Source organism: Eptesicus fuscus, chromosome 8, assembly GCF_027574615.1.
Source record: "Eptesicus fuscus isolate TK198812 chromosome 8, DD_ASM_mEF_20220401, whole genome shotgun sequence".
In the NCBI taxonomy this organism is placed as follows: Eukaryota; Metazoa; Chordata; class Mammalia; order Chiroptera; family Vespertilionidae; genus Eptesicus; species Eptesicus fuscus.
In genome coordinates, this window is record NC_072480.1 from 79,864,708 (window position 1) to 79,886,583 (window position 21,876).

The 21,876-nt window shown below is 41.1% G+C and overlaps 1 protein-coding gene across 1 annotated transcript in view; it reads right to left on the reverse strand.

The window, feature by feature from the left end:
* The window catches only part of IDO2 (indoleamine 2,3-dioxygenase 2), a 53,558-nt gene that overhangs the window by 19,249 nt on the left and 12,433 nt on the right, over window positions 1-21,876 (reverse strand). The window contains exons 2-4 of the mRNA XM_008144002.3: window positions 15,253-15,348; window positions 6,735-6,854; window positions 3,454-3,572 (exon numbers count right to left, since the gene is read on the reverse strand). Of these exons, the coding sequence (XP_008142224.2) occupies window positions 3,454-3,572; window positions 6,735-6,854; window positions 15,253-15,348 (335 nt within the window). The remainder of the gene's footprint in view (window positions 1-3,453; window positions 3,573-6,734; window positions 6,855-15,252; window positions 15,349-21,876) is intronic.

Here is a 21,876-nt window from a genome sequence, read left to right on the forward strand (position 1 = left end):
TTTTGCAATTATCACAAACTCAATTTTTGTTGTAGATATGCTATTCCAACAAACCTTTTAATATCTACTTTAGATCAAGTTCCAACCTCTCACCAAGCTTTTTCCTGATTTTTAAAGTCTGCAATAACGTAACTTCTTTGAAATTCTGAAGGGTTTACTGTTTGTGTCACTCTGACATTTGTCATATAGTGTTTGCTTTGTTATTTAACCACTTAGTTAAATAGATGTACTTTGCTTTCATTTCTTCATTGTACTTTGTGTTGTGCAAGGCATATTAAGAGAGACACCAAAAAATAATTGCTAAGAAGAATAAAGACTGAACCCGGGATTGTCTCTGCCTCTCTGCATTCTCACCCACTGAGAAATTAGCTTTTTGTTGTTGTTTTCTTGACTTTAACATCCTGGTCTAGCCATTTTTTCCCCTTTAACTTTCCCCACTCCTCTCTTTCTCTTTGATTTAGAGATTCAGTTTATTATTAAATATTTAATGTCTTGAACAGAATAATTTCTTCACATCTATTTATTAATTTATTTCTGTCCAAATTCTGAGACAGATTCAATACTTCCCCATGGGAATATTGGTCACCAATTTTTGTTATTAAAGCAGAACTTGTCAAAGATTGTAATTAATAACTGTAGAAAAATTCCAGGGCTCAGAAGTCCTTACACAGATGAGATGGCACACATAAATTAGTCTTAAAAGCTATGTTTTTTATTAAGCTACTAGTGTCCCAGTGCATGGATTCATGCACATTGAAAGAAAATTAATTAGAAGAAAGATTCATGCGGTAATTACATTACTGCAAAACATTACATGTCAAACTAGTATATATAATATAGTATTATAAAATAAAAACACGTGCGATTGGCACCAGCGAGAGCTTTATATGTATCATGCATGTGCAAGTCAATGTTTATTTTTAAATTGCAAGTGCACGTCATATGTACCAGCTGGTCGGTCAGTCGGTTGGACGGATGGACAGTTGGTCACTTAGCCTTTTATATATATACTAGGAGCCCAGTGCATGAAATTCGTGCATAGAGGGGGGTTGTCCCTCAGCCCAGCCTGAACCCTCTCCAATCTGGGACCCCTCGAAGGATGTCCAACTACCCTAAACGGGCAGTCAGACATCCCTCTCACAATCCAGGACTGCTGGCTCCCAACTGCTTTCCTGCCTGCCTTCCTGATTGCCCCTAACCGCTTCTGCCTGCCAGCCTTATCCCCCCTAACCACTCCTCTGCCAATCTGTTTGCCCCCAACTTCCCTCCTCTGCCAGCCTGGTCACCCCTAATTGCCCTCTCCTGCAGGGTTGATCACCTCCAACTGTCCTCCCTTGTAGGCCTGGTCCTTCTCAACTGCCCTCCCTTGCAGGCCTGGTCCTTCTCAACTGCCCTCCCTTCCAGGCTGGGTGCCTCCCAACTGCCTTCCCCTGCTGGCCATCTTGTGGTGGCCATCTTGTGTCCACATGGGGGCAGGATCTTTGACTACATGGGGGCAGCTATATTGTGTTGCAGTGTTGATCAATCTGCATATTACTCTTTTATTAGATAGGATAGAGGCCTGGTACAAGGTTGGGGGCCAGCTGGTTTGCCCTGAAGGGTGTCCCAGATCAGGTGGGGGTTCCCTTGGGGCATGGGGCGGCCTGAGCGAGGGGCCTGTGGTGGTTTGCAGGCCGGCCACACCCCCTGGCAACCCAAGCAGAGGCCCTGGTATCTGGAATGTATTTTCCTTCTACAATTGAAACTTTATAGCCTGGAGCGGAGCCAAGCCTGGGGCTCCCTCCGTGGCCGGCAGCCATTTCTGTTGGGGTTATAATTGAAACTTTGTAGCCTTAAGTGGGTGAGCCTGGCCAGGGTGTGAGGAAAGCTTTGCTTCCCTGTTGCCGGGGACAACCCTGGCCTGCTCTCTCAAGCTCCATTCTGCTGCCATTTGTATGAATTTGTTTACCTTCTATAATTGAAACTTTGTAACTTGAGTGGAGGCTTAGGCCTAGCAAGGGCAGATGGAAAGCTTGGCTTCCTCTGTTACCTAGGAAACTTTGCTCTCTGTGGTTGTAGCCATCTTGGTTGGGTTAATTTGCATACTCGCTCTGATTGGGTGGTGGGCGTGGCTTGTGGGTGTGTCAGAGGTATGGTCAATTTGCATATTTGTCTATTATTAGGTAGAATATATATATATGTTCTTTATTTAATCATTTAAAAATATTTTTAATTGATTTTTAGAGAGAGAAGGAGGTAGAGATATTGATTTGTTGTTACACTTATTTATGCATTCATTGATTCAAAGATCAAACTTGCAACCTGGGCATATTAAGATGATGCTCTAATCAACTGAGCTAATTAAGGGCCTATAAGCACTTAATTCTTTCAAAAAAGATTCCCATCATCTCTGGCAATCCTGTATTTACCCACACCCTTATACTAAGGAAGTCTTCCTCACATCTAATTTAAATGTCCCTTTAGCTATTTTCATAAGTCACAAAAGTGCTGTTTCTTGCATCTATGGCCTGAAATAAATTTGGCTGTAAAAATAAATTCAAAAGGAAACTTATATAAATAACCATGGACACAGACAATAGTGTGGTGAAGACCTAGGGTGGGGGCTGGGAGCAGACTAGAAGGGGTCAATGGGGAAAAAAGGGGGCATAAGTAATACTTGCAACAATAAATATTTTTTAAAAATGTTTCACCACTTCCTCCCCATTCTATTTATTGGAATTTCTTGTTTTTAAAAACTCCTTCAACTTTTCTTTAGATAAATGCCAATATTCTCAACCTAAACTGTTGAAAGAATGATGCTAGTTAGTGGGGATAGATAGGATTATTAATCAAATAAATATGTTTTTATTGATTTCAGAGAGTAAGGGAGAGATATATAGAGTTAGAACATGAGAGAGGATCATTGATCGACTGAATCCTGTTGATCGAGCCCTCAACCCAGGCTTATGCCCTGACCAGGAATCAAACCATGACCTCTTGGTTCATAGGTCAATGCTCAACCTCTGAGCCATGCTGGCTGGGCAATCAAATTTTCAATCTGACATACCTAGAGTACCTACTTTCAATTCATACGTAATCTCTATATAAAGAACATTTACTGCATTCCTGGTCCTAACTTGACTTGAATGGAGGACATGTTAGGGAATGATTGAAAACTGAATATGCAGGAGCTTTAAGGTTGGGTTGAGAACTGCAAATTTGATATGGAAGCAAACAAATAAAAGTGGTCTGCACCAATGCAGTCAATGTGGGTTGAGAGGAAATTTCTGGGACCTGTGATTTTTGAACATGTATTCAATTTCATCTCCTTTTTGCAACCATATGGCAGACAATAAATATGAACACCTTTAATCACAAAATCGCTGAACAAACCTGGAGCTTCCTAGCAGGTCATAAGACTTTCCATTACTCTGTTTCCATCTGTTCAAGTCCAAAGCACTCTCCTTTTCTTACCTTTCAGAATTCCTTGTAGTCCAATTTGTCAACACCAAATCTGCGTGGACCAGGATAGGAGGGAGCCCCAAGTCCCTGGAGACTTCCACAAAGGGAAGGGCAAGGTTTCTTGGCAGAACCTATCAGATATAAATCCTGACAATGAGCATATCCTAGAAAGAGTGCAGCAGGGGAGGTAATTATGGCTAACTTTTACTCCAGCAATCCTGTGGTAGAGAAATGGACTTGGGGAGAGTGATCTGTACATGCACACCTCATTCTCAAGTTTTTTTCTGTTAACAACCTAGTGAATATATTGTTTATGAGTACAATCTGAAATGTATGTGGAAAAGTATAAGATTGGAACATACACATATACATGTAGCATAAAATAATATCTGAATATTAATTATGCATAAAATGGCATTACCAAGTGTTTAAGCATAAATTGGGGCTGAAGTAATGAACAGTAGGATAAAATCTATATGAATCTATCTATTTATCTACCTATCTATTTATATGTATAGATATGTAGATATATATACATTTGTGTGTATAAAACTAAAAGCATATATATGTACTAGAGGCCCAGTGCACAGATTCGTGCACTGGTGGGGTCCCTCGGCCTGGCCTGCACCCTCTCGCAATTTGGGGCCTCTCGGGGGGTGTCGGATAGCTGGTTTTGACCCAGTCCCCACAGGCCCAATCCAGACAGGAGGGAGTCAGATCCTGTGCATTGAGCGTCTGTCCCCTAGTGGTCAGTGCACGTCATAGTGACCGGTTGTTCGGTTGTTCGGTTGTCCAGTTGCTTATGCTTTTATATATTTGTATGTGTGCATACATGTATGTATATATGTGTTTATGTGTGGCCACGATTCAATTAGTCACTTCATAAGTCAAACCCAGTAACAACTTCAAGTAAGTGACCTCAAAACAGTCCCCATTCAACCCCTGAATTACCTGAGGAACACTCTGTCCCCCACATCCAGGAAAGCAACTCAGATCTATCCGCGGACAAGGCTAGTCTAGATCCAAAAGAACGTCCTTGGGGTTCCTTGCTCCCACTTCCATTTTTATTTACCCTTAAGATAGAAATATCTATTAGGAATTCTTGCTTCTGCCTTTGTTTTTCCCTATAATATTTATAAATAAACTTGGGATAGAATTGTTTCTTAGGTAGAAGCAACGAAGAGCTTTAAAGAGTTATAAAATGCAAACGTAGGTCAGCTTCCCTCAGGAGGCAGGAGATGAGGAGGACAGTGCAGAAGAGAGGTGTCTACTTAGCTGAAAAGTCAGAAAGATACAAAAAAAGTAAGATAGGATTTGAGACTGGAGAGTAGGGGGCTCATGGGGCCTGGAAATACATGGACCCTCCTCAAAGCTGGAGACTCCATCACCTGTCACCCTTCTCTACCCCTTCCCTGATGTAGTATTATGGTTTGGAGAACAGGCAAGGGAGGGAAACCTAATTGGAATATTCTGTTGTGGGCCTAGATATCAAACTTTCTAACAATAGACATATACTTTCATAAAAGTTATATGTACTGACATTTATTTGATTTTTATTAACATTTATTTTATGCTAAATTATTCCTGGGTCATCAGTTTTTGTCTCTTCCATTTCTTCTGGGATGTACTTTTATTCTGTGCAGCCTCCTCTTCTGGTTTAGGAACAATCTGCTCTTTTTCAGTAAGAATCCTTCCCATGTGGCAGGGAGAGCTCGTATGGAGGTTCATCACTCATGAGCTCTGTAGGTTCTGCGCTGCATCTTGGGAGCTCTGTTCACCTAGATTTTCTCAATGACCAGATAATCTACATCTACACCCTTAAATTCAGCAGTTAGCCACAGACCCTGCGTTTAGCCCCGCTGTGTGGCTGAGCACACCTGCCAACTCCACCATTGTAAGGATGGAATGGTACATGTTGCTTCTGTAAAGTGACAGACACTTGGTGGCTTTCGGATATGCATACCCTTGATGGCCTGGGCAGTTTCACGAGTGTTCTTAAAGTGAACATGAAGATTTGAATCTCTTGATTGGCATGACTTTGTGGGATTTTCTGGGCCAAGTGAACAGCAAACCATTTTCAGAAGTCGCCTCAAGCTACTGCTTATGGGAAGAGTTATACTGACACTTAAAAAATCCAGAGCAACCCTAGCTGGTTTGGCTCAAGCCTGCGGACTGAAGGGTACCAGGTTTTATTCTGGTCAAGGGCAAATGCCGGGTCAAGGGCAAATGCCAGTGTTGCAGGCTCAATCCCCAGCAGGGGGTGTGCAGGAGGCAGCCTATCAATGATTCTCTCTCATCATTGATGTTTCTATCTCTCTCTCCCTCTCCCTTCCTCTCTGAAATCAATAAAAATATATGTTTAAAAAATCTAAAGCAGCTCTATACTTTTCTTTGTCGCTTTCCTTTTTTTGTTCTCATAGGGAGTCTCAGGCACCTACTTGAAAGATAAGAGGTAGAATTAACCAGGCAAACAAAACAGGTGTGGGCCATTCCCTTGACCATGGAATGCTGGAACATGAGCAGCTCCCTGATTTCTGGAAAAGATGCATTTATATAAAATGAAAGGCAGTCGTCTTTTATACTACAATTAATGGAGCTCGGAGATTTCATGTCTCAAGTTTCGGGCTGAAACTGTAAAATGTTATGCAAATGTTCAGAAGAGATTTACATGAATTATTAAGAGTCAAACCAATAATTGTTAGAGAGCAAGCAGTTGTGTTGTAAATGTCAACGTGTGCCTCTGGAGGAAGGAGTTGACATTAGTGAAATTAGACAGTTTGGAGTCTGGCCTTGGATTTTCCATAAACTGGCCATCTGACCTTGGACTTTTATGGTCCTCAGCTGTCTGTAAATTGGACACAGCTTAGATCTATCTACCTTATGGGACTGTGAAAATTGACCAAGACAATTGATGTATTAGCAGTACAAAATGCTGTCAAATGTGAGCTATCAGTAAGTTTTTTTATGAGATTTCAAACTTGCTTTCAAACCCAACTTTTCAAACATTCTTGGAAGTGAGTGACAGAAAACAAATAGATTCAAAATGTAATAAAAGGGCTACCAGTTCTAAAAAAAAAAAAAAAAAAAAAAAAACACATAAAAAATTAACCTCTCAGTCAGGAGGAAGACATCTTTCATTTAAATGGGCTCTTTGCTCTTTCTTCAATGGACACCCAAAGAAAAGAACAAGAAGGGATCCATTTTCCAGAAAAACACTGTGGTGCCAAGCAGACAGCATGTCCTCGGTGCAGCAGACCTGCCCATGAGCAGACAGGCATCAATGTATCCCTTACCTCTGCAGGCTGTGCCTCTCCTTCCTGCCAGACATAGCCCATGGTAATTAAGCTCAGGACCAGGTGAGCCAGGCGCTGTTCCCTGTAACTCTTGAGAAACTGGCAGTTCAGGAGGGGCATCTGTTCAAGAGAAGTTCCAGAGATGATCAGTTGCAGGGGATGGGATGAGCACAGGGGTTCTGTGGCTTGAAGGGTTCTTTGGGTACAAGGAATGGGTTCTATTTCAGTGCAAGAACCATGCACACCCATTTCTCCCCGATCCTAGGACACTGCAGGACAGGAGGAGGTAGTCCAAATGATATTGTTCTGCAAGTACCTAACAGCCCCACCCAAGTCCCTAAATTGTGCCCATGGTTGTGCCAGGCACTGGTCTCCATCACTGAGGTGACCACTTGGTTACCTAAAATAATTAAATTGACTAAGATCATTTATTACATGGGAGTCCTCAATGGCAACTTTTTGAAAACTATATTTTAATTGATTTTAGAGAGAGACAAGAAGAGGGAGAGAGAGAGAGAGAAACATTGATCAGTTGCCTCCATTACACACCCCTACTGGGGACCAAACCTGAAATCTGGGCATGTGCCTTGACCAGGAATCAACCCTCAACCTTTTGGTGTACGGGATGATGCTCAACCAACTCAGCCACACTGGCCAGGGCTTCAATGGCAGCTTTTACAATCACATCATTTAAAAACAAAGCACCTCTGTTAGTATGGAAGCATAGCACAGACTGATGGATCTCAGAGGGAAGGGGAGGGGGGTCAGGCAGAGAATAACCCAATAATTTAAAATGCACATATGCATAATCCATGGACACAAACAATAGTGTGGTGAAGACCTAGAGTGGGGCTGGAATTGGGCAGAGGGGGGAGGGGGACAACGTAGGAAAAATGGGGAATATCTGTAATACTCTCAACAATAACTTTTTTTTAAAAAAAGATGCTGAAAACATATTTTATCTTAAGTGGAAGGAACCTCTCAACCCTCCTCTTTGCTAAGATTTATATTTTATTAGCAAAACTTCTTTTATCACTGAGAGAATGAATTGTTTATCTGATTGCCATTCCTATGTAATTTATGCAGTATTCAAATAATAAGGTTTTATCTTATTATTTATTCAAATAATTGGGTTGTATCTTTCCCAAATAAAAGCTTAAATCATAACAAAATAATAATAATGAATAAAAGCACATCTGCTTACTTGGTATCTTTAGCCCTAAAACAGCCCTGCGCTGTGGGCAGTAAGGTTTTCCCAGGCCTGTTGAGCTGGTGGACCTATGTCAGTTGCTCCTGGGGTGACGCCAAAGCTATTTGCCTGCTTAGTCAGATGTCAGTTCCTGTTTGCTCTCCCTTTCCTTGCTGAGATCTAACCAGCTGTGTATCCTAACAGAAAGAGGCCCGATGGACTTAGGAATCTGACCAAATTCCTAGAGGGGGGAGCTAAACTGGACCAAATGGTTGTCCAGCCGTTGTTTCAACACTCCCGGTGACCCTAGCTAGGTCCCTGAACCTCTCCATGACCGTTTCCTTCCCGTGTCACACAGGGCATGTCCTCAATGAAGGCAACACCCTGTGCAGAAGTTAGTCATCACTAACAGCAATACCCAAACAGATATCGTCAGTTTATTAGTTTTGCCTGGGCCGGCCCCGCCTGCCTTGGCTGACACCAAGGACCCTGAGCTCCACTTCCAGGCACAGCGCCCTCAGCTTGCCTCCTTCTTCCATCACCTCCCCCACCCTAGACACAGCCTGTCTAGATCTTCTCTGGTGCCCCTCTCCGGGTCCGAAGAAACCCCTGAGGGAGCAGCGGTGAGTGTCTAGGGTTTCCTTTCAAGCTACAGACACCTCCAAGTGAGCTGGGACCCACCCAGGCCCAGGAGGATCTTGGGCTTGGGACCGTCCGACGGAATCCTTCTCTCCTTATCCACTAGGGGGCAGCCTTTCCTAACCTAAGGAAAGTCTGAGTGTTTCCTTCTCTTATAAACTGGCTCTGAGATAAGATTGCCTACTTAAGGTGCCCTAGGCGTGTGTGTGTGTGTGTGTGTGTGTGTGTGTGTGTGTGTGTGTGTGTGTGGAGGGTGGGGGGATGGGGTGCTGAGATGTTGCATTTCAACTGGAACCAGCCTGAGAATTATAACAGCATTTATTTATTAAGTATTTGTTCTAAGGCTCTTACTAAAGAGCATTGAAGGCACAATGCTAAAAACTTCTCATGCAGGGTGGTTCCCTTCCCCCAAACCCACAGAGTGAGAGAGGATAAGGTATTTGACAAAGCCTGGGGGCACTGAGCCAGGGTGCAATTTCCCTTCTGACCTCAGCCCTACTCTCTCATGTTAAGTACTGTCTGTCTCCATAAATAGGAAAGCCACATGTGCAATTGTGATTTTTCTAGAAGCCACATTTCAAAAATAGTAAAAAAGAAACAGGTGAAATTTTATTAAAAATATATTTTTGTCTAAGTCAATATATTTACAATATTATAAATGCAATATCAATAGAAAAATAATAAGCTACTTAATAGTCTCTTTTTTCTAGTAAGTCTTCAATATCCAGTATTTTACACCTTAATTTGTTTTAGCCACATCTTGGTTCTGTTTCTTGGGCAAAACCTGACTAATACTCCTCGTTGCCCCCACCTCCTAATCACATTGGAAGTTAGGAGTTTTGACATAGGAATTCGGGAGCAACACAAGCATTTAGTCCGTTGTACTCAGTTTAACTATTCCCCTGGTGAGGTACATCTTGGTTGTTTCCAGTTTGTGTGATTATGAATAAAATTGTTATAAACATTTACACAGAAGGTTTTCCACAAACATAAGTTTTCAGTTTAGTTGGCTAAATACTTGGGAGTGTGATTGTTGGGTCAGGCGATAAATCTATGTTTAACTTTATAAGAATCTGCCAGCTGTCTTCCAAAGTAGCTGTACCATTTTGCATTCCCACCAGCACCATGAATGAGAGTCTCTTTCAGTACATATCCTCAGTTGGTAATGCCAGATTTTTTTTTTAATTATAGCAATTCAAATAGATGTTAAATTGTCTTTTAATACTATTATAAATAGTCCTATGTTATTCTGTAAGTAACCCAGTTTTATTATTTCATGATTAAAATTTGAAAAATTTTCCTTTGTAATCTAGAAAATAAGAAATTTCACCAGAATATCTAGGTGCCCTCCTACCCCCATTGTCTTTTTAATAGAATTAATTAATTGAGATTAAAAAAAATTTATTCTTATATGCTTAAAGCTTTCCTTTTCCCCCACCTACACTACTCTGTTTGTGAGAGCTCTATTTTATGAAATTTGAATCACTCATTTCTCTTTTTCACATATTTTTATTTTTCTGATGACAGGTATTTTTTTCATTTTTGCTCTATGCTTTATACAAATTTTCAAGGAATTCCCTAAATTACCATTTTTTTCTAATTTATTTGGGTTTTTACTACTGTTTTTGTTTCTTTCTTTGTTTTCCAATAATTTCTTTTATGTAGCAACTTCACTTATTTTTATGAAGTAAATGTAATTACTTATACATCAATTAATTCTTAATTAATGATTTTAAATTAATTACATTAAAATTTTAAAAGAATTGATCTCATATTTTGTTTTGGATTGGAGGTCATTGGCTCTAAATGTCCAGTTCCTTCCTCCTGCTCTGTGACTCACTCATTCTCTGCATATCTTTTGATAATTTGGGCTTATTTACTTGTGTTCAGTGTGAATGAAAGGAGCCACATGCTAACCTGACAAGCTCAGGGGAGGCCTGCGTGGCAGTCTTGTAAACTCAGAGACCTGAAATAACCACAAAGGATGGTTTGAAAATTAAATATTTAACTACAAACAGGTTATAGTGGGTAGTCATGTCTTAGTCCGATATCTTCCCTGACAAAGATCAACTTAGATCTTCTTTACTGAGCCCATTTGCCTTTTTGCCTCTAAGATAACATATCTGTGAGATGTCTGTGAGATGTCTGGGTAACTTGTAACTTCCTTTTTACCCCGGACCCCTCAGGGCACAACAAATGGCACTGGGACATTCCCTCATTGTTATTGTTATCAAGTTAATTGTCAACTGTTAATTACGTTAAAGTATCCTATATCTATCTCTGTAAGAGAAGCACATGTCCATCATTTCACTTTTCACCCTATCCCAGAGGTTTCCCCACTTTGCTTTGTCCCACCTCCCTAATCTGTCACCAATGGATTTCATGTAACTCACCTATGTCCCTTTCCTTTGATTTCAATGTATAAATATAGATGTAACCCTGCATTCTCCGGAGCATTATCTCAATTCATTGAGGTTCTGCTTCCCGGCATATGTCGACAGTTTGGCTCAAATAAACTCACTAAAATTCTTTACAGGTTTCAATGGTTTTTTTTCGTTAACATCAGGAATGGAGATGAGTTTTATTAGGATTAGTAGCTGATATAGCTTCCCTAATAATGTTTCCAGTGTCCTAGCTTCCTGTGAACAAGTCAGTTGACTGTAGTGTTTTAAGGCAGGAGGGTGGAGGAGGGCTAATTTTCCTGGAAGAAGATTATTATTATTATTACTAGTAGCCCAGTGCATGAAATTCATGCGTGGGGGCGGGGTTGTCCCTCAGTCTGACCTGCACCCTCTCCAATCTGGGACCCCTTGGAGGATGTCCGACTGCCGGCAGTTATACATCCCTCTCACAATTTGAGACTGCTGGCTCCTAACTGCTCACCTGCCTGCCTGCCTGCCTGATTGCCCCCTACCCACTCCCCAGCCACCCTGATTGATGCCTAACTGCTCTCCTGCCAGCCTGATCACCCTCAACTGCCCTCCCCTGCTGGCCTGATGCCCCCAACTGCCCTCTCCTGCTGGCCTGATCGTCCACAACTGCTCTCCCTTGCTAGCACAATCGCCCCCAACTGCCCTCCCCTGCCGGCACGATTGCCCACAATTGCCCTCCTCTGCCGCCACCTGCCTTCTCCGCTGGGATTGGCCTCCTCTGTGCCATGCAGAGCCATGGGACCCCTGGGTCTCACCTCGTGGAGGGGCCACCAGGCCCTGCCTCCACTGTATGTGTGGCCATCTTGTGGTGGCCATCTTGTGGAGGCCATCTTGTGATGACATTGCATGTGAGGACCACCTAGGCTTTTATTAGTATAGATTATTATTTGTAACCAAGATACAAATTTCTAAGAACAAGTGGTTGTCCTTAAAGTACTGTGAGATCCAAACAGGAAATTCACTTATTATGTTGTCTGTGCCAAGTAAAGGACACAAGAGGACAAATATTTGAGTATGTAGCTTCATATGTGGTCCTGGGAGCCATTATATTTGCTTCTCATAACTGATTTCCAAATTATTTAGTCTCAGCCTATGGTGGTAAAGTCTTAAAAATGGTCTTATCTAGTTAGATGTTTTGTGAGTAATTAGAAGTATAGAGACTGCCAAGCGTGTCTCCAACAGCTGCCTTAACAAATGCACACAAAATGGGAAGCTAAAACAACAAAAATTGATTCTCCCACAATTAGGAATCTGAAATTTAGGTGTTTGTAAGGTTGGTTCCTCTGGAGGCGATGAGGGGGGAGAACCTGCTCCATTGTTTGTCTCCTAGTCTTTGGTGATTGCCAGCAACTCGGTGTAGCTTATAGATGCCAACTCCAATCTAAGCCTCTGCCTTCATGTGGTGTTCTTCCCTGGGTGTCTGTGTCCACATTCCCTTCTTCTTCTAACGATACCAGTCTTAGTGGATTTAGCGTGCACCCTAGTGCAATATGACCTTGTCTACATCTGCAAAGACTTTATCTTAATATATAAAAAGCCAGGTGCCGTCATGACCAAAATGACCGGAAGGACGACCAAACAGCAGGCTAGGGAGCTGAGGGAGCGGGAGCTGTGGGCCCCCGGCTGCCTGCGGCGGGGCGTCAGGAAGAGGGAACGGTGGGCCCAAACAACCAAAGGACTGGTCTGGCTCTCACGGCATGGTGGGTGGGGCCACAGAGGCTCGGGAGCCTCGTGAGGTGGGGGGCTGTGAGCATGGAGCTTTGTGTGGTGGCTGAGGCCAAGGAGCTGTTGTGGAGTGGATGCGAGTGAATGACCACTGGAGCCCAGACCAAATTAAAATTTAGGGAGCCTTTATTAGCCGGGCGGCCAGGCGACCCGGCGACTGCTCTGCCATTCTCCACGCAGGGAGACCAGAGAGCAGCAGCGACCCTTTGTGTAGGACCCCTTTTAAGCACATTAACCACATCCGGTTTCTGCAGAACAAGTAACCCAAGACAAAACAGTTTTTCCTAAGCAACGTCAGAGTCATGCCAATGACGACCATGTTATTCACAGGGTCATCCTGTTCTTCAGAAAGCTGACAGTGTTCTATGAAAGAAGGCCTACATGCTGGGAAGGGGCCATGAGACCCTATCTCAAGGCCTGGCCTGGTGTCAGCACTGACATCTCTATCTGGGGCATAGTCCACGGCCTCTCTGGAAGCTTGCTCAAAAATTCCCACTCTCTAACAGAGCCTTGCAGGGCGGGGGCTGTTAGCATGGCGCTTCCCGGGGCAGAGATCACGGAGGTGGAGGAGCAATGCTGGGCGGCGGACATGGCCCTGATTGCAGCTAAGCCTAGGGACCTTAACCGCACACCATTTAATCGTGTGCTGGGCCTCTAGTGTCCAAATAATCTCACATTCACAGATTCCGAGGAAACACGATTTTTAAAGAGCCACTACTCAGCCCAGTGGAAGTGTCAGGGGATTAATTTCACTTTTGTGCTGAAGCTGTTTCCCCAACTCCCATGGTTTCAATGGACAAAAGTTAGCAGGACACTCCTGGCCTTTTCTCATTGACATTTAATATATGAGGAACACCAATTCAGCAAGTCCTTCATTTTATTTATGGCACTTTAATTAATTAAAAGCCTGAGGAAAGCCTGGTACAAAGGACTGTGCAGTTCAGAAGCTGAACTTGAATTTGTCTTCCTACAGACTGTCTTAGACTCCCTTTGGATTTTGTGCCCTGGTACTGAGATGGGAGAGAGAGGCTCCAAGAGGTGGGGGTGGGCGGGGGTCTTCTTATTGCTGTGGTTGAATGCTTGGCATGGGTCATATACACCCATTTGTAGATCACTATGATTTGCTTAATATGGTATGTACATTCTTAAATTTTATCTTAATTGTATCTTGTTTTCCTGCACTACAGATATTTTCTTACCTTTTTCTTCTTTTTGTATTCTTTTGGCCATGTTAATGGGCCCTTTATGTGGCAGGAAAATAAATTCTTTGGTTTTGTTTGCCATTTTACCAGAGACAGTGTTTCACATTTCTTTTACAATGTCTCTAATGTTGTGACTTGTCCTTAGCAGACATTCAATGAGTCTTTTTAAATGAATTTTTTAATTATGGACATTAAGTATGTAATAGCCAGTGAAGGAGAATTTTGGAGAGTAGAAAACATTTCTTGTGTCTTTGAAATCACATGGCACTTTGAATTGTGAGACTAAGACAGATGCAAAGGGACTAGTGGGAAATACAAATATATATTGAACACTATTGTGTGACAGGAAATCCGAAAAGCTATTCCAAAAATAATTCAGTCTTCACAACAATTCAATGAGACCAGCATGTTTTCCCATTTTATAAATAAGGAAGCAGAAGCACAGGGATTAAGTCACTTGTTCAAAGTTATGTAGCTACTAACTGATAAAACCAGGATTCAAAGTCAGGTGTTCCGGAATCAAAATGTATGTTCTTCTGATTACACGTTCTTGTCATTCTTTCACTGTTTATTCCTTATATACTTTTGGCAAATATTTCTCATTTTTATCCCATATGTATTTACAGATTTATCAATCATTCCTCCAGAATCTGACAACACTGACCTTATAACGCAGAAATTCTCTTGACTCAACTATTCTGTGAGGCCCCTCTGGTACATTCAAGGCGGACTCACTCAGAGCAGCGGAGCACTGACCATGTGACACAGGGTGAGCATTTCTATGCTTGTCCTTCCCCAGCTAAATCTTACCCAGCAACTTGCCTACAGATCCCAACCAGATTGTCTTCATTTTATATATATGAGGAGAAGGAGAAGGAGAGCTGGAAACATCAATGATGAGACAGAATTATTGAGAGGCTGCCTCCAGCATGCCCCCTACTGGGAATACAGCCTGCAATCCCAGGCACATGCCCTGACTGGGAATCAAATTATAACCTCTGGTTCATAGGTCAATGCTCAACTGCTGAGCTACACAAGATGGGCTTATTTTCTTTTTTTAAAACAAATATGGGTGGAGTACTTAATATGTATTCCGGGAATTGTTTTATGCAAGTTCTGGAAATTTTAAGGTAACACATGTGTCAAAACAGGAACAAGTCATTCAGTTCTTCAGCAAGGGTGAAAACATTGGGTCAATAAATTCAATGGCAATAATTGGTGTCCTTAAGTGAACTCACCCAGTTCCACAATGCTGAGAAGAAAAAGTGGCATGAGGATTTTAATAGGGTGGTGAGAAGGGGTGGAAAAGTAAAATAACTATTTATACATACCTCGTTCACTTGAGCTCGAAGCTGGTGACTCCCAATCAAGTCAGGAAGTTTGCTGGCAATTTCCATCCAGGGCCTATAATGATCTGGAAGTTCTTTCTGCATTCAAAATAGAATCATCTCAGTATTTTAGACCTCTCTGAGAAGTAGCTGGGAGTAGCTGCTATCAGATTTCACTATAAACTGAGCCCTGTGCTAAACACTGCAGACACACAGATGACTAATATATAATCCTTGTGCTTAAGTAACATATGATCTACTAACAGAAAAAATATATAAATAATCAGATATATAAAAAAATAATATACTTAATTACCAATGTGTGTATAAGCTTAAGAACTTGCAAAGAGAAAAATGTGCTTAATTCTTTCAGATTTTGTGGGCAATTAGAGGGAAATAAATGCAGAAATAGGACAGTTGGGGCCAGTTGTAGAATTTGAAAGTGACATTTCTAGGTGGAGATTTGAAGATGGGAAGGCAGTAAAGAAGGGATTGTGGATAAACAGAGATAACAGTGCTTTGGGGACTATAAATAATCCAATGTTACTAGCATATAAAGGTCAAGAGAAATGATAATGGAAGACTAGACTGCAAAATCAGATCAAACATGCTTTGTATAGATTACATAAGAATTTTCGTTTTATGTAAGTTCATCTGATTTTTTTATTTTGAATTTGAGAAAGTTTGTTTTGTCTGTAGGATTTTAAGATATGCATTCAGGTTAGAAAGTCTTTGAAATACTGTCCAAGGACTAACTTAGGTGATGGAAATGAATTTGGAAAGGAGAAGACATATATTCAAAAGATATTTTGAAAGTAAAAATGAAATGATGCGATGATTAAATTTTGAGGTGGGGATGCTAAAAGCAAGATGATTCCTAGCCCCATGGCACCCTTTATGTGCCTACTCTGGGCCCATGATGTAGCTAAGTAGAACATAGGCTGGATTTCAGCAACCCTGACTCAATTCCAGGAAGTGGCAAACTACACTTATTGCTATAATTAAACTTTTTAAAAATATATATTTTATTGATTTTTTACAGAGAGGAAGGGAGAGAGAGAGAGAAAGAGAGAGAGAGAGAGAGTTAGAAACATTGATGAGCGAGAAACATCAGTCAGCTGCCTCCTGCACACCCCCTACTGGGGATGTGCCCGCAACCAAGGTACATGCCCTTGACCGGAATTGAACCTGGGACCCTTGAGTCTGCAGGCCGACGCTCTATCCACTGAGCCAAACCGGTTAGGGCTATAATTAAACTTTTATTGGCACACAACCACACTCATTTGTTTACAAATTGTCTATGGCTACTTTCTATTACAGCAGCAGAATTGGTAGTTGCAACAGAAACTATTTGGTATCAAAGCTTAAAGTATTTACTATTTGGCTTCTTAGAAAAAAATGTTTGCCAACTCTGATCTATCCCAAAGTCTGGGTCTCCTTTTTGAGAGCACAATATGTACAACTAAATGTTGTATTTCTGGGATAAGAAGGAAAGGAGGTGAGGATGATTTTATGTTTGTGAATTAGGTGACTGAATGAATTGGTGGGAACACACATTGAAACAGAAATGCAGGAGGAAGTCAAAGAGAGGGTATAAAGATGGTGGATTTCTTTTTTAGATAGATACAGCCTAAATATATATGTGGAATGTTAAAATATGTGGGCATTTGGACATACTATTTGATGTTCAGGAGATAATAAATATTAGAAATATACAACTGGGAACATAACTGTAGAAATAATTCCACATGTGGTTAAAACCACAAAAATGTACAAGGTCATTGGGGAGAAGTTTCAAAATGAAAGGAGAAGGAGGCCTAGATCAACACAAAAGGGGCATTTATAAGACAGAGGAACTGAATCCAGCAATACAAATCAAAAAGGCATTTATAGATATTCAGTGAGTCAGAGGAGAATTAACCTTAGGGAAGTCATGACATGAGAGACTTTCACAGAAGTAAGAAATTCAGAAGGTCAAATGCATCATTAGAAACTTATAATAAGATTGTTCCCTTTGGGGGAAAAAAACAAACCAACCCAAAACAGGAAGTCACTAATACCTATCAGTCATTCAATATATATGGCAAACCCAGGTCGCGGTCATGGAAGCAGGGTTTAAATTTTAGTGTGCTGAGGAAGCAAGAAAATAGAGACCATAAATGTAAATTACTTTTCTAGGAGAGCCATAGGCACTAGGAAAGGGGAAATTTGTGTTTAATTTGTGTTTGAGAGCTGTCACCACTTAGAAATGAGAAATGTAAGCCATTTATAGTCTGTGACTATAAGAGGGAGTGACTAGAAAAAAATCAATGGAGAGGGATGGGAAAATGGTGGCCGAATAGGCAGACATGTCCCGAGCCTTATCCTGGAGCAGATAGAAGGAGCATCTAAATAGAAGGACATCCACCCAGAATTGGCAAAGTAGACACAGCTGGTGAGACAATTTGCAGCCGGGTCTGGGGTCTGGGCTGGAGAGAGTTGTGAGACCACTGAGTCAAGAGGGTCAGAAGGAAGCTGCATGGCACCAAGTCCATGTCTCTTGGGGACAGGCATAATATTTGACTGTGGAAAGGAAATCCACAGAGCTGCTGGGGGCAGGGGATTCTAAAGCTAAGTCCACAGCCATGAGAGGCTGAGCCCAGAAAGGCATCCTGAAGAGCTGCCTGAGCCATGCAGTGACGGCGGGGGATGGGGGAGGAGGAGAAACTAGAAGTCACTCAGTTGTTTTGCCTGTTTTGTCTTCCCTTTTATTCACTAAACCCAGTTCATATGACCTGTCAAATAAAAACACTCACCCATGGCTGCAGTGCAGGTGGAGGTGCAGATTTATGGAGTCTAGGGAGAGGCTGTGGAGGAGAGCAGGTCAGGGAGAGGTGACCAGAAGTCCAGCACTGAGACATTCCTGACTCTCCAGACCTAAGCAGCTGTTTTTTCTGGAGAGCCAGCCCCTTCCAGCAGCCTCACTAATCATCTGAGAGATGCAAATCAAAACGACAATGAGGTACCAGTTCACACCTGTCAAAATGGCTATCATCAGCAAATGACAAGTGCTGGTGAGGATGTGGAGAAAAAGGAACCCTTGTGCACTGCTGGTGGGAATGCAGACTGGTGCAGCCACTGTGGAAAACAGTATGGAGTTTCCTCAGGAAATTAAAAATACCGGAGAACTCCAATTTGATCCAGTGATCCCACTTCTAAGGATATATCCCAAGAAATCAGAAACACCAATCAGAAAGGATATATGCACCTCTATGTACATAGCAGCACAATTATAATAGCTAAGATTTAGAAACAGCCTAAGTGCCCATAAGTAGATGAGTGGATTAAAAACAGTGGTACATGCTGGAAACCGAACATTGTCAATTGGAAGTTAAATGTGAAAAGGGAATTCTGGAAGGCGGACAACCTTAATCGCTCTGAATGGTCAGAGCTAGTCACTCATTGTTTAGTTAAGACATTGGTAGTTAAAGCAAATCTCACCTGTTAATCATATGTAAATTTTTGCTGATTGTCTATTGTTGGAATTTCCTGCCTAAAGGATATGGGTGTATCTCAGAACCCCACTAAAAGGGATAGCAAAGGCCAGAGCAGTGAGTAGTCCTCCCCCTAGAGGTGGACTCCCGCCTGGCCCCCCATTTACGCAAATTAACTCTTTTCCAGTCTCTTTTCATTTTGATTGCGGCCTTCTCCAGAAACCGGACCTGAACAGGAACCCTGAAACACGGGGGACGTGAAAGGGGCTCCCACAGGTACATCTACACAATAGAATACTAAGCTGCGGTAAAAAAGAAGGAACTCTTAACATTTGTGACAGCATGGATGGACCTGGAGTGCATTATGCTAAGCAAAATAAGCCAATCGGAGAAAGATAAATATCACATGATCTCACTCATTTGTGGAATGCAATGAACAAAATAAACCAATGAACAAAAATAGATCCAGAGACATAGAAGCCTCGAACAAACCCTTCAACCTAAGAGGGAAGGCAGGGGAGGGGGTGGGTGTGGGTAGGTGAGAGATCAACCAAAGGACTTATATGCATGTATATGAGCATAACCAATGGACACAGACAGTAGGAGGGTGAGGGCATGTGCTGGGGCGTGAGGGCGGCCAGGGAGAGGTCAATGGAAGGAAAAGGAGACTGATGTAATACTTTAAACAATAAAGAATTTAAACTTTAAAAAAAAAAAGGAGTGAGTAGAGTAGAGTAAAGAATGCTAGCAAGAATCAAGACAGATTTATGGAAAACTGACAACTTGTTTCATCTATATGATTCATATGTTTTATGAGCAAAAATTGAATGTAGTTACAAGAGACAATGGAATATAATCTTGATAAAAGGAAATAAAAGATACAGGGTTGCAATATTCCTGTCTTTTTAAAAAAAGATATATTTTATTGATTTTTTACAGAGAGGAAGGGAGAGAGATAGAGAGTTAGAAGCATCAATGATGAGAAAGAATCATCGATCAGCTGCCTCCTGAACATCCCCACTGGGGATCTGCCCGCATCCAAGGTACATGCCCTTGACTGGAATCGAATCTGGGACCCTTCAGTCCACAGGCTGACGCTCTATCCACTGAGCCAAACCGGTCAGGGCAATATTCCTGTCTTTTAAAGTGTGTTTTAAGAAAAGAAGTTGTAGCTAAGTCATCATCTCTGATACCTAGTTAAGGAATCCTGTTCTGATAATTACATTAGGCATCTGGGTTTCTGCTTCCTGACTTGCATGGAAATTCTTAAACACTACCTCAATTGAGGTGCCACTCTAGTCTTTAATATTTACTTGATCTTTCTCTTTAGATTGCTAAAGGAATCTTTCCCTTCCTCCTCCTTTTCATCATCGACCTATGCACCAGGAGGTCAGGGTTGGATTCCCCGTTAAGGGCACATGCCTGGGTTGTGGGCTTCATCCCCAGTGTGGAGTGTGCAGGAGGCAGCAGATCAATGATTCTCATCATTGATGCTTCGATCTCTCTCTTCCTCTCCCTTCCTCTCCGAAATCAATTAAAATATATATTTTTTAAAAGTCATTCACAGCAGGGTAATCAAATGAACCAACAGTTTTCCTTATTCTTCTACATTTTATATTGTGCTTAGGAAGTTATTTCACTTGTTTCTTTTAGAGTACTTCTAGTTTTATTGTTGATGTTCACATCTTTAATCGATCTACATTTGTGTTGTACATGTTATGAGTTAGGCCTTTTTATCTCATTATATCCTTTTTGAAATAGAGGAAGTTAAAGCCAAAAGCTGTTGGATGACTTTCCTAAGATTACACATCTGGTCAGTGGCCAGGTCAAACCTCTCTGACTCAAAGTTCAGAGTACATTCAATTACCTCTCAGAGAAAACACATGGAGAATGGGGGAGGTGGGGGCAGAGAGGATGGAGGTTGGTGCAGGGGATATGAAATTAAAAGACATTTTACATGTTTTTCTTCCCCTGATTCTAATAATCAGAAGACCCAGAGTGTGATGGATAAAAATAATACAATATTTGGCTTTCCTTTAAAATCATTTTTTTTATTTTATGTTATTCTTTTATTAGACTTTACACCTGTCAAAGTATTATTTAAAAAAAATTAAAAATGACTCATGCCAATATGGAATTTGTGTCAAAAATATAGATAGTTAATTAATGATGGAGTCAGCAGGATGGTACAGTAGTTTCAAAAGGGTGATAAACTGTGTGTTTAGAATTAAAGAAATAATGTTGAAATCAAATTGCTAGATTAAATATATAATTGGTAAATATCCTATAGGTCAGTGCCATCATATGTTTTAGGGTTATATTTTCTATCCAACAGAAATCATTTGCAGCTCCTTTGCTTAAAAATCTACAAGTTAATTTGTAACTTCAGAGATTGGGACATAAACAATAGTATATAGCTTGTCAAACAAAGGGACAGCCCTTAAATGATTAAATAATTATAAAGGGAGACTGTTAGTGCTCTGGGATAGTATTGGATAAACGCACAACCATCCTTTGCTTTATTTTGGATAATTTTTCTCAACACACTCATAACCTACAAGAGAATAGACTTATTAAAATAAAACATTTATAAAAATAATAAAGTCTTTGTTAAATTAACACTGGTTAAATTAACTAAAACTTTTGGTTAAGAAAATAACATACAGATGATGTATAATAGAATTGTGTACCTGAAACCCTATATAATTTTATTAATCAATGTCATCTTAATAAATTAAACTTAAAATAATAGCCAAAAAGGTTAAACATTTTAGTAAAAATAAACCAGGCAAATATAAACAAAGGAAAGTTGGGTGACAATCTTTTCTTTAAACATATTTTTTATTATTTCAGAGAAGAAGAGAGAGGGAAGAAAGAGATAGAAACATCAATAATGAGAGAGAATCATTGATTGGATGCCTTCTGCATGCCCCCTTACTGGAGATCAAGCTCACAACCCGGGCATGTGCCCTTGACTGGAATCAAACCAGGGACCCTTCAGTCTGCAGGCTGATGCTCTATCCACTGAGCCAAACCAGCTAGGGCAGGGTGAAAATCTTAATATCATAAAAATTAGAACTTAAATTCTCAGATTAAAATTTGAAACAGCTGCTTTTAAATGAAATAAAAGACAATATTCAAGAGAAAGGAGCCA